This window comes from Microtus oregoni, unplaced genomic scaffold, assembly GCF_018167655.1.
Source record: "Microtus oregoni isolate MIOR12 unplaced genomic scaffold, Mior012 000056F_ref0000123, whole genome shotgun sequence".
Classification (NCBI taxonomy): Eukaryota; Metazoa; Chordata; class Mammalia; order Rodentia; family Cricetidae; genus Microtus; species Microtus oregoni.
This window is the reverse complement of record NW_024543832.1, coordinates 9,913,745-9,928,083: the sequence shown is the minus strand read 5'-3', so window position 1 is coordinate 9,928,083 and position 14,339 is coordinate 9,913,745. Positions and strand designations below refer to the sequence as shown.

At 36.2% G+C, this 14,339-nt stretch overlaps 1 protein-coding gene across 1 annotated transcript; it reads right to left on the bottom strand.

Annotated features, from left to right (window-relative positions):
* Window positions 1–351: 351 nt before the first annotated feature.
* LOC121438564 (olfactory receptor 4L1-like) lies at window positions 352–1,281 on the bottom strand. The gene has a single exon (XM_041638814.1). The coding sequence runs from the start codon at window positions 1,279–1,281 to the stop codon at window positions 352–354; it is 930 nt and encodes a 309-aa protein (XP_041494748.1).
* Window positions 1,282–14,339: the final 13,058 nt, after the last annotated feature.

Here is a 14,339-nt window from a genome sequence, read left to right as displayed (position 1 = left end):
CACACACATGGACACACACATGTATATACATACACATATGAATAGTACCATAAAGATTGTAAGGATATGCATTAAGTGTACCATAATTTATATTATATCTCCTGTTTTAATAAATGTGTTCACCAGATTTAATAATGCAATAAGGAAAATTGTCATTATTGAAAAGTATTTGAAATAAAAATGATGAAAAATAATATTAAGCAATCACTACTAATATATTACTATCAAATTCTCTTTATTAGGGTGTGGTTCAAACATAAAGGTAAAGCAGTACATTATCCATAGTCATTAATTTATCAAACTATGAAAATCAAAGGCTCTGTCAATCATGTACAACTCAATATATATGTTCTACATAAAGCTAAATTGTTGAATCCATAATTTTCTCATAGCTTTCTTCATTTCCTGATTTCTCAGTGTGTAAATAACAGGATTCAGTACAGGAGTGATAACAGTATAAAATACACCAAACACCTTATTGCTTGTAAAACTACCAAATGGCCAGGCATAGATGAAGATACAGGGTCCAAAGAACAGAGTGACCACCATTATGTGGGCAGACAATGTGGACAGAGCCTTGGAAAGCCTGCCAGGTGATTTGTGTTTTACAGTGACCAGAAGGACAATGTAAGAAAGGAGCAAGAGGATGAAACAGATAAAAGACAGCAGCCCACTGTCAGCAATGACAAATAACTCCAGAGTGTTTGTTTCAATACAAGCAAGCTTGATTACCAGGGGGAGATCACAAAATATATTATTTACAATATTGTGGCCACAGAAAGGCAGATTCACTATCAATACCATCTGACTCATGGTGTGTATGAAACCAATTGTCCAGGAAAGTAATACAGATACATGCAGCAACCTGTGACTCAAAATTGTCCTGTAGTGCAGGGGTTTGCATATGGCCACGTATCTATCAAAGGCCATGACTATCAAAAGTGTCATTTCAGCACCCCCAAAGAGGTGCATGAAGAACATCTGGGCCATGCATCCCCATAGAGAGATGCTCTTGTGTTCTGCAAGCAAGTCTCTGATCATCTTGGGGGTTGTGACAGTGGTAATACACATGTCCAGAAAGGAAAGGTTTCCAAGAAGAAAGTACATGGGAGAACGAAGGGTAGAATTAGCTGCCACTGTGGCTATAATGAGAATGTTGCCCACCACAGTTGCACCATAGATCAAAGAAAATGTCACAAAGAAGAAAATCTGAAATTGCCAATCTCCAGAAAATCCCACTAAAATAAATTCTGTCACAGACGATCTGTTTTCATAATCCATTAATTCAATTCAGAAAGCTTCTGGAAGTTCTTTCAATACAAGAAGATAGAAAACAAAAGCAAGCTATAGTTATGGTTAGTATGTTTATATTTTTTGCTATCTGTTAATAATATCAATTGATGATTTGAAAGCATACAATATTTATCATATCAACATATAAGAGTATAATTGAAATGATTTTAATATCACGTGTTAAACCCACATTTATATAATATAGAAAACATTTGAAAGGGTGAAAGTTCTATTATTTAATGTTATCAATGATATATTTTGGAAAATCCTCATTTTCTCATACATTTATTCACACTCAAATGAAAATAAAGATTATATGGTAATAGCTGTTTATTTTGTCTCTAATATATCAGTCTTATTTCACTGGGTTCCTCACAGTTAGGTGATTCAAATATAGAAATATGCAGAATTGTACCAGTAAATACATTGATCTGTATTTCTGAAGAGATCAACATAGATTATTTAGTGTTGTTTTAACAAAGATGCAGGTTAGAATTCAATTTGTACAAGGAAACCAATCTTCAAATTCATCAATATAATTTTTCCTTTTAATCTTTTTTGATATTTTATGAAAATCTCAATAATATCTCAGACTCAGATTGTTTTACACTTTTATTTTGAAATACTTCATTGCAAAAACACAAAGAAGGACTGTTGTGGAAAATGTATGTTTACATATTCTGGTTTAGAGCAAATAACCAGGTGTCACAGTTTTCATGTATAAATTCTGCTTATATTACAATGTTAAAAGTTATACCATCTTAACTTGGCATTCTAGGCATCATTCATAATTTTTTGAGTAATATAATGTTTTTAATTACAGTAGAGTGTTTGTAAGTGTTAGAATTATTCTAAATATTTAATGGACATTTGAGGAGTTCAGTGCTCATAACAAACACATGATGCAAGAGTATTATTGTTGCAGTGCATATATAAGGAAGCTGTGAAGCACAAGAGTATTATTGTTGCCGTGTATATAAAAGGAAGCTGTGAAGCACAAGAGTATTATTGTTGCCGTGTATATAAAAGGAAGCTGTGAAGCACAAGAGTATTATTGTTGTCTTGTATATATAAGGAAGCTGTGAAGCACAAGAGTATTATTGTTGCCGTGTATATATAAAGAAGCTGTGAAGCACAAGAGTATTATTGTTGCCGTGTATATATAAGGAAGCTGTGAAGCACAAGAGTATTATTGTTGTCTTGTATATATAAGGAAGCTGTGAAGCACAAGAGTATTATTGTTGCCATGTATATAAAAGGAAGCTGTGAAGCACAATGTATTGACATTTACAATTACATAGCTATCATGAATTAATACTAGTGATTAAACAAGTCAACCATATAACAGAATCTTGGTTTATACCAACATACCTCATGCCATCAGGATGGAAAGAATGAATATATTTAATTATCAAATTGATAAATATTCTTAGACCTCATATGTCTCATATGAATTTCTAACAAAATAAAATTCAACAACAAATAAATGTCTTAAAGATATTATTAACTATCACCATTCTTATGTAATCAAAATCTATTATGCAGAGAGCTTATAATCTAGAAATACATGACATTAAAGGAAATAAGCTATATGAGAAAAGCCTCAACTTAGTGCACGACTTATGCAAAAACAAAATTAAGATTGTCTCCACGTGACACCTTCAAAACTGAAATAAAGTTTGTATCCAGTAAACCAAAAAGTTTGTGATATGGGTAACCTATGAATATCTATAAAATGAGATGTGTTAAGTACATCTTTATAGTACTATCCCATTGCTTGAATTTAAATACATTTCCCTTGAGGGCAACCAAAAGCATGTTGTAGATCAAATTTATTATATCTTTTTACATTATTTCAAGCTTTTGTTGGGTTACATACTTTTGGCTGCCTTGTTTATTTGGAAACGTGCTAGTCTAGTTTTTTTACTCTAGAGAATATTCATGATAACAATCTTAAATTACTTACATTTTCTCCTTTCATTTGAATGTAAAACATCTTATGCTTCTCGTCTTTATCCAATGATTACTGCTTTTTCCCCATTTATAGTCTAAGAATTATTTTTACAGAGGTTTTATAAATATCTGATGAAGAACAAAATGTTTTCCTCTATTTCCTTCTCAAATTGTGAATATACAGAAACATTTATGTACTCTTTAAACCACATGAATTTTGAAAAGAACAATAGCCCTAGTACTTAATTTTCAATTGTAGTCTGACTTTTTTTTTTTTCGAGACAGGGTTTCTCTGTGGCTTTGGAGCCTGTCCTGGAACTAGCTCTGTAGACCAGGCTGGTCTCGAACTCACAGAGATCCGCCTGCCTCTGCCTCCCGAGTGCTGGGATTAAAGGCGTGTGCCACCATCACCCGGCGTAGTCTGACTTTTGAATGATGATATAAAATTATTTATATTCATCCTTATTGTTCTTTAACAAACGAATCCCAATTTTTCTTTGCCGTATAGCCTTGAGAGCATATTTTCTTTCAATTTTTCACAGTAATTGTTAGTTTTAGCTTACTATTAAGTGGTGTTGTTAGCTCTCAGTTCAAGAATTTAATGCCTCAAAGACTAAAACCTTTCTTCTAGGCAACATAATTTATTAAAATACCATTTTATTCATAATGAACTTAATAAATTTGTTTTCTACAATATTTTTACTTACCTTTACTAACAAACAGTATGAAGATCATGATATTCGAGGTAGTATATAAATTGAACCTACACTTCTTATTTCCTTTAATGGACTGCATATCATTCTGGAGAGTATCTGTACTTCCTTTAAAAATGTGCACCAATTACTGTGCAGACAGATTTTGAGAGTACTGGGAATGCAAACCCCAGTGGGAATTGTTAGAAATGAGGCTATTGTGTCTTTAGCATGACCAAGAGAGATTCTTGCATTTAATTCTTGACCTTGTAATGAGCTCTGTTTCTGCATGAATGTTGCCTTCACTGTAACAATCATAAAATTCGTGGTATACTTGTGATGCTATAATAAGCTTACAATGACTTTGTTGAATGGAAGTCCCATTTTCTTGTCTTACTTCAAATCGTTTTGTTAAGTTCCATTTTTGTGGATATTTTTCAACGAATATTTATTAAATAATTTTGAATATATTTTCAAAATATAATATGTGTGTGTGTGTGTGTGTGTGTGTGTGTGTGTGTGTGTGTGTTAAATTGCAGATCAGGGAGGAAATGGAAGATTTGGAAGATTAAAAAATGTTTAGTATTACTAGAGGAAATATACCAATCTGAAGTTAGAGTATAGTGTTCTCATAATGAAAATGGTATGGTATTGGCACAAAAGCAGACACACATATCAATGGAAAATAATAGAATATGCAGATTAGAAGTAATTAATTTACAGCCACTTTTTTAAATTAAGAAGACTCCTAAAATACTGCACATTTTTTGAAAGAAAGACATTATGTTTAACAAATGATATTGGGAACACCAGATGTGGACATGCAGAAAAGTAAAACTATGTTTATCCCTTACCCTACACATGTTAGATCAAAATAGATCAAGGACATCAATATAAGACTGTGCACTTTAAATCTCCTAGAAGAAATTTTAATTAATGCATGCAAACATATAAGTGGAAATGAGCATTTTCTGCATTCTGGAGTGGTAGAGGAGCTTTAGGAAGTGCAGATGTGCTGAAGAAGATACATTACTGGGCTTTGAAGTAACAAGTCTTTCTCTATATCCAATTCACTCTCTCTACTTCTTGCTTATCTTTGAAAATGTGGTCTCTCAGTTTCTTGCTCAGACACAAAGTCTTCTGGTTTTATTTTGTTCTGTTTTTTACCTTGCCTCCCCACTCTGATGGACTTTCATCCCTCTGAATCCCTTAACCCAGATAAGCTCCGTTTTTCTATAAGTTACCTCAGTTAGGGCTTTTTATCAACTAGCAGAAAGTTGCCTAGTGCAATGTCATTTTTTATTCAAAAAAAAGGTCAACTGTTTTTTGCTGAAGTTTTGAAGATCATTAGTATTCAGAATTAGTAGAGAAAGTTGTCTATTCATCTCATTTTGTTTATTTTGGGGTATGTTCTCAGGTGTCTTTTGCTTAACTATTCTGGCATTATTTATTTGTTTCCTGTAATCTCTTGGCTGTTTTTAGGATCTCTTCATATTGAAGTATTGCTTCTCATAACCTCTAGAGAGCAAATTTTGTAGCTATAACTTCCTTTTGTCTGCTTTTACCTTAGGTGATTTTCATTTCACTTAATATTATTAAATAGCTGTGTTGGGTAGAGTCAGTTGGACAGCTGTCTCTGGGATTTAGAGAGCATCTTTGAAGGCACTTACGTCTCTAAAGGCTTCTGTGAAATAATCTTTTCTTATTCTTTCTTGAAAAAATATATATTCACATTTATTTTTAATTGAAATACAATTGTATCATATCTCTAATTCTACTTTATCCCTCTCACACCTTTCATGTACTTCTCTCACTCCATTATAAAATCATGGCATCTTTGCAAAAACAAATTATTGCACATGTGTATATTTGCACAAATCTGTGGATACAACCTGCTTAGTACTTTAAGTATAGGGTGTATTTATGATTTCTTGTATACTTATCTGTCTTCTAATAATCAGTTATGACTGATGGGCCTATATTTATTAATGTATTTCACTTTTTTGTCTGTCTGCTTCCAATACTCTATATTCTATTATTCATATAGTTTTAACTAGATTAGGCCATGGAGAAATTTTTGATGGTCTCATCTGTTTTGTATTTGGTAGATCTCACATATATTTTCTCAAACAACTCAGTTGGGGTTATCTTTTTCTAGATTTGGAATTTTTTCTTTCTAGTACTTTACTGAAGACAAACTTTGTGACCCCCATTATGGTATTCTTTCCATTCTCTAAAATCATAGTTCAGAGGTAAGTTCTTTCAATGGTGTCACAAACTGCTATGTACTTTTCATACTTTTGAAAATTTATCAGTAATATTTTCTGAATGACATAATTTCCCTATGTTGTCTTCCATTGCTAGCTTTATATTTCTACATATTTAATCTATGGGTGAAACCTTCCTCTGATGTTGTAACTAGCTTATTCAGTTTTTCATTTCCAAGATAGTTGCAGTTTGTATTTTCTTAAAAAGTTCAAAATCTGTTGAACCAGCCCTGCATCTCAGGAATGAAGCCTACTTGATCATTTTGATCCTACTTAATGTGCTGGCTTTGTGGGAGCCTAGCCAGTTTGGATGTTCACCTTCCTAGATATGGACGGAGGGGGGAGGACCTAGGACTTACCACAGGGCAGGGAACCCGGACTGCTCTGTGGACTGGAGAGGGAGGGGGAGAGGAGTGGGGGGAGGGGGAGAAGGGTGGGAGGAGGGGGAGAAGGGTGGGAGGAGGGGGAGGGAAATGGGAGGCTGGGAGGAGGTGGAAACTTGTTTTTTGTTTATGTTTTTTTTTCTTCTTTTCGCAATAAAAAAAAGTTCAAAATCTATTTACATGTCTTGCATTGACTTAATTATTTTATTCATGTCCTTGTGCTTTCTTTATTAAATTGTTTGAACATACTCATAATGATTCTTCTGAATTCATTGTCTGTTTGAACCATTGTCAACAGAGGCCATTACAATGGGAATTTTATATTTTGACAGGAGCTGTAGTAGTTTTGGTGTTTTTTTTTTTCTGCCTAGAAATAAACAGAATCACATTTATTTATGTTTTATTTATTTTTGTTTTTGAGACAGAATTTCTCTTTTTAAACAACCATAGCTGTCCTAGAACTAGCTCTGTTTACAAGATTGGCCCTGAATGCACAGAGATCTGCCTGCCTCTGCCTTTGCCTCTGCCTTTGCCTCTGCCTCCTGAGTTCTGACACCACCAGGCAGAATCATATATCTTTAAAATATAAGCATAAAGTAACTAAAAAATATTAAGAAAAAAAACCTCACTGAAAAGTGTGGCACATGTCTCTAATCCCAACATTTGGGAGGCAGAGGCAGGAGGATCTCTGTCAGTTTGAGGCTAGCCTAGTGAGAAGAGCTAGTTCCATGGCAGGCGCCCAAAGCTACAGAGAAACAGTTTTGAAAAATCAAAAACAGAAAAACAAGCAAAAAAAAAAACCCTCAGTACCTTATTGACATTGGTCACATTTTAAGAACACAAACAACCAGCAGAACTAATAGCTTCTGAGATGTTCAGAATAAATATGCATTAGTTAATTTTCTATGCTTTAAACTTATAAAAAACTTATAAAAGAAAACATTTGATTCCTGTCTCTCCAGATTACTCTTCAACCTGTTGTAGCTATCCTGTAGAAGACCACTTCCCATTCTGACTTCATTACCTGGTGTCTATCTTGGTGCAGATCCTGGGTCACCCTAGCCCTTTCTCACCATTCATCAATTGTAACATCTGTGCTACTACATGTACTATGGTACTATGCCTATAGCGTACCACCTACACTACAGGATGGCTGGCGAGCTGGACAAAGGGCGAGAGATTGAAACACACAGAGACAGACACGGGTCATCCTTGAGACAAGAATGCCAACTTGAATCAAGAATGCCAACTTTATTGTGTTCCAGGGCAGCCTACACAGGGTCTCTCTAACCCATGATCATGCCACCATACTCAGCTGTAAGCCCAACAGAAATCACTCCCTGTCTTGTGCTCAGAGCTCTGCAAGGAAAGGAAAACAAGTTGTTTTGCTCAGAGCAGTTGCAAGCATAACAAGTTGTTTACTCTAGCATGAAAGGAGGTCACAGGAAACCCAGGGTCTGGAGGTCCACAGTCCCCAACAGTCTGTCACTTATTCCAACACATCTTCATCCCTTTAGTTCATTGGTTCATCTTCAGAAGCACATTCTACTAGGGATATTAGTGGCCACTCTAGGCTAGACTGCATGCAGTCAATTTTCACTATCCTTCCTTTTCTTTATTCTGATCTCTCTAGAATTAATATTAGTCCTGCTGCAGTGAGTAAATCAGGGACACTATGAGAAGACAAAACCTATAAATGGTGTGTATAGAGGAAGGAAAAGAAAAGCAGTTCGTAAACACAGATTATATGTTATAAAAGCCATAAAAGAAAAATTTCTCAGTCTAAAGAAATAGATACCTGTCACAGTACAAGTAAAGTACAAAACATCAAATAAACTGGATAAGAAAAGAAATTCCCCTTGAGGGCAAGGGTAAAAAAAAAGGAAAAAGAAATTGCCCTTGATATATTATAACCAAAACACTCACTGTAAAAAGCAAAAAAGGGTTACTGAAAACTACAAATAGAAAAGACCAAGTAACATATATTAATATAACACTTAGCTTTTTAATGAAGTCTATAAAAGCTAGAAATCCCAGGAGATATAGTCTACTAACTATGAGAAAACATAAACACTAGTTGAGGTTATTATGCCCACCAAAACCATCAATCACAATTGGCAGAGAATGAAAGATATTTCATGACAAAAACAAATTTAAGAAATAGCTGCCAATCCATCTATGGAAAAAGGCACCAGAAGGAAGCCATAAGTCTGAAGAGGTTCACTACAACTAACAGGTCAGAGGAACAAATAATCTGAGAACAGTAAATCAAAAGGGGGAATACTCACAAAATAGCAATAAAATACAGGAATCAATAAGCACTATCACTAAGAACTCTAAATAGTGATATTCTCAATTTCTCAATGAAAGACATGGACTACCAGATTGTATTGACTCTCTGAACATGGCGAACAATGAGGGCTGATGAGACGCAAAGGACAATGGCACGGGGTTTTGATCCTATGTAACGTGATGGCTTTGTGGGAGCCTACCCAGTTTGGATGTTCACCTTCCTAGATATGGACGGAGGGGGGAGGTCCTAGGTCTTACCACAGGGCAGAAAACCCTGACTGCTCTTTGGACTGGAGAGGGAGGGGGAAAGGAATGGGGGGAGGGGGAGAAGGGTGGGAGGAGGGGACGTAGGGTGGGAGGAGGGGGAGGGAAATGGGCTGCTGGGAGGAGGTGGAAACTTGTTTTTTTTTCCTTTTCTCAATAAAAAAAATATTAAAAAAAAGCTTCATCTTTTCACTGCATCCAAGATACACATTTCTTCAGTATGAATCAATGTCACTTGAAAGAAAAATTATAGAGAAATTCACCCTAGGGTAAAATTATAGAGAAAGGTATTATAAGCAAATAGATACAAGAAGGAACATATAATAGCTATAGAAAGCATAGCTATTATAACATCTGGCAAGATAGCCTTTAAACCAAAACTAATAAGAAGAGATGGAGAAAGACACTACATATTCATTAACAGAATAAGCCACCACCCAAAGAATATTACAAATATAAATATTAAAGAGCCAAACATATGTGTGCCCAAGTTAATAAAAGTTAATATAAAAACAGTATCATAGATAAAAATCACATATTGAACTCAATATGAGTATGAGTTCAATACTCTATTTTCAAAAATAGACATGTCATCAAGACAAAAACAAAACAGAAAAACGCTGGAGTTAAATAACTTCATAAATTAAATATCAAATATGTGGAGAACATTACATCCAATACTATATTTTCTTTCTCAGAAACTCAAAAACTTTCTCTAGAACAGTTCCTGCTATTGCACTGAGGCTACCCATCCAGAGGGATGAGTGTGCACCCACACGGACAGAGGGGAGTGCAGGGCACCTCTAGCTCCTGCTGCAGGGCCTTCTTGGTTCCACATGACCCTCCCCTATCCCTCCAAGTTTGCCCATTTGTCTGTGGGGTCCTTGGACCTCCAAGAGTCCTGTCCCTGTTCTGAGAAAAACCTTTCATACTGGTGTGTGGGTGCCATCACAGGGTGGGGCAGAACATCCAGGAAAGTAGCACTGGCCCCTTCAGCTCCTGCTGCAGAGGCTTCTTTGTTCCACACAACCCACCCACTCCTCTCATTCCTGGGCCAGACACCGAAGATACTATAGAGGAAATAAACTCATTGATTAAAGAAAATAACAAATTTAACAAATTCTTAACACAAAACATCCAGGAAATTTGGGACACCATGAGAAGACCAAACCTAAGAATAATAGGAGTAGAATTACAGCTCAAAGGCCCAGAAAATATTTTCAACAAAATTATAGAAGAAAACTTTCCCAACTTAAAGAAGGATATTCCTATGAAGGTACAAGAAGCATACAGAAGACCAGATAGACTGGATCAAAAAAAGCATTCCCTTGCCATATAACTCAAAACACAAAACATACAAATAAAGAACAAATATTAAGAGCTGCAAGTGAAAAAGGTCAAGTAACATATAATGGGAAACATATCAGAATTACACCTGACTTCTCAGAAGAAACCATGAAAGCCAGAAGGTCTTGGATAGATGTGTTGCAGACAATAAGAGACCATGAATGCAAGCCCAGACTACTATATACAGCAAAGCTTGCATTCACCATCGATGGAGAAACAAGATGTTCCAGGACAAAAATAGATTTAAACAATACAGCCACAAACCCAGCCTTATAGAAAATACTAGAAGGAAAACTACAAACCAAGGAAGCCAAAAACACCCATAATAACACAAGCGTCTAACAACTCTCCACCAGCACAACTCAAAGAAGGGAAACACACAAACACTACCACAAGAAAAAAATAACTGGAGTTAGCAACCACTGGTCATTAATATCACTTAATATCAATGGACTCAATTCACCTATAAAAAGGCAGAGGTTAAGAGAATGGATAAGAAAACAGGATCCAACATCTGTTGTTTGCAAGAAATACACCTCAACCTAAAGAGAGACACTACCTCAGAGTAAAGGGTTGGGAAAAGGTTTTCCAATCAAATAGTCCAAAGAAACAAGCAGGTGGGGCTATACTAATATCTAACAAAATTTATTTCCAACTAAAATCAATCAGAAGAGATGGAGAAGGACACTTTATTCTCATAACAGGAACAATTCATCAGGATGAACTCTCAATCTTGAATATCTACACCCCTAATATAAAAGCACCCACATATGTAAAAGAAACATTAATAGAACTCAAAGCATACACCATACTTCACACTCTAATAGTAGGAGATGTCAACACTCTGCTCTCACCAATGGCCAGGTCAAATAGACAGAAACTTAACAGAGAAATAAGAGAACTATCAGAACTATCAGATGTAATAAACCAAGTGGACTAAACAGATATCTATAGAACATTCCATCCAAACAGAAAAGAATATACCTTCTTCTCAGCATCTCATGTAACCTTCTCAAAAATTGATCACTTATTTGGTAACAAAGAAAACATCCATAGATACAAAGAAATTGTAGTAACCACCTGTGTACTATCAGATCACCATGGAATAAAGTTAGAATTCAACAACAATTCTACCCCCAGAAAGCCTACAAACTAATGGAAACTGAACAGTCAACTACTGAACCACCCCTGGGTCAAGGTAAAAATAAGTAAAAAATTAAATTCTTCTTTGAATTCAATGAAAATAAAGACACAACATACTCAAATGTATGGGACACTATGAAAGCATTGCTAAGGGGAAATTTCACAGCACTAAGTGCCCACATAAAGAAAACGGAGAAAGCACAAATTGGAGACTGAACAGCACACCTGAAAGCTCTAGAAAAAAAGAAGCAGACTCACCCAGGAGGAATAGAAGACTGGCAATAATCAAACTGAGGGATGAAATCACCAAAATAGAAACATGGAAAACAATCAAAGAATCAGTGAAACAAAAAGCTGATTCTTGGAGAAAATCAACAAGATGGACAAACCCCTATCCAAACTAATAAAATGGCAGAGAGAACATGCAAATTAATAGGATCAGAAACGAAAAGGGGGACTTAAGCACGGACACAGAGGAAATTCAGAGAATCATTAGATCTTACTACAAAGTTTGTATGCCACAAAGCTGGAAGATGTAAAATAAATAGACATTTTCTAGATAAGAACCATATACCAAAATTAAATCAAGACCAGATGAACAATTTAAATAGACCTGAAAGTTGCAAAGAATTAGAAGCTGTCATGAAAAACCTCTCAATCAAAAAAAGCTCAGAACCAGATGCTTTCAATGCAGAATTTTATCAGAACTTCCAAGAAGAATTAATGCCTATATTCCTTAATGTATTTCAGAAAATATAAATGGAAGAATCAATGCCAAACTCCTTTTATGAAGCTACAATCACCCTGATACCAAATCCACACAAAGACCCACCAAGAAAGAGAATTACAGGCCAATCTCATTCATGAACATCGATGAAAAATTCTTAAAAATACTGGCAAACCGAATCCAGGAACACATCAAAAAAATTAAACATTTTTTAATTGGGTTAATTAGCATTATAAAGTCTTGTTTCTTGAGTTCTTTATATATTTTGGAGATCAGACCTTTGTCTGTTGCGGGGTTGGTGAAGATCTTCTCCCAGTCAGTGGGTTGCCTTTTTGTCTTAGTGACAGTGTCCTTTGCTTTACAGAAGCTTCTCAGTTTCAGTAGGTCCCATTTATTCGATGTTGCCCTGTGCTGCTGGGGTTATACTAAGGAAGCGATCACCTGTGACCATCTGTTGTAGGGTATCTCCCAATTTCTCTTCTATCAGGTTCAGTGTGTTTGGACTGATATTGAGGTCTTTAATCCATTTGGACTTGAGTTTTGTGCATGGTGATAGATATGGGTCTATTTTCATTCTTCTACAGGTTGACATCCAGTTGTGGCAGCAACAGACAAAGGTCTGATCTCCAAAATATATAAAGAACTCAAGAAACTAGACTTTAAAATGCTAATTAACCCAATTAAAAAATGGGGCACTTAACTGAACAGAGAATTCTCAACAGAAGAAGTTCAAATGGCCAAAAGACACATAAGATCATGCTCAACCTCCTTAGCGATCAGGGAAATGCAAATCAAAACAACTTTGAGATATCATCTTACACCTGTCAGATTGGCTAAAATCAAAAACACCAATGATAGCCTCTGCTGGAGAGGTTGTGGAGGAAGGGGTACCCTCATCCTTTGCTGGTGGGAATGCAAACTTGTGCAACCACTTTGGAAAGCAGTGTTTCGGTTTCTCAGGAAATTCGGGATCAACCTACCCCTGGACCCAGCAATACCACTCTTGGGAATATACCCAAGAGATGCCCTATCATATGACAAGGGCATTTGTTCAACTATGTTCATAGCAGTATTATTTGTAATAGCCAGAACCTGGAAACAATCTAGATCTCCTTCAATGGAAGAATGGATGAAGAAAGTGTGGAACATATACACATTAGAGTACTACTCAGCGGTAAAAAACAATGATTTCTCAAATTTTGCATGCAAATGGATGGAAATAGAAAATAGTATCCTGAGTGAGGTAACCCAGACCCAAAAAATGAACAAGGAATATACTCACTCATAATTGGGTTCTAGCCATAAATAAGGGTCAGTGAGTCTATAATTTGTTATCCTAAAGAAGCTAGATAAGAAGGTGAACCCAATGAAAAACATATAGCTATCCTCCTGGGTATGGAAAGTAGACAAGATTGCCAGGCAAAAATCGGGATCGTAAGGGTGGGGTGGGAGGGGGGTAAGAGGAGATGGGGAGAGAAAAGTGAGAAGGGTAGGATGGGGAGAACTTGGGGCAACGGGATGATTGCGAAAAAGGAAGGTTGGATAGGGGAGCAGGGAAGCACATATCTTAATTAAGGGAGCCATCTTAGGGTTGGCAAGAGACTTGGACCTAGAGGGGCTTCCAGGTGCCCAAGGCGAGGTCCCCAGTTAGTTCCTGGGGCAGCTGAGGATAGGGAACCTGAAATTATCCTATCCTATAGCCATACTGATGAATATTTTGCATTTCACCGTAGAACCTTCATCTGGCGATGGATGGAGATAGAGACAGAGACCCACACTGGAGCACTGGACTGAGCTCCCGAAGTCCCAATGAGGAACAGAAGGAGGGAGAATATGAGCAAAGAAGTCAAGACCACAAGGAGTGCACCCACCCACGGAGACAGTGGGGCTGATCTATTGGAGCTCACCAAGGAGAGCTGGACTGTGACTGAAAAAGCATGGGATAAAACCGGACTCTCTGAATATGGCGGGCAATGAG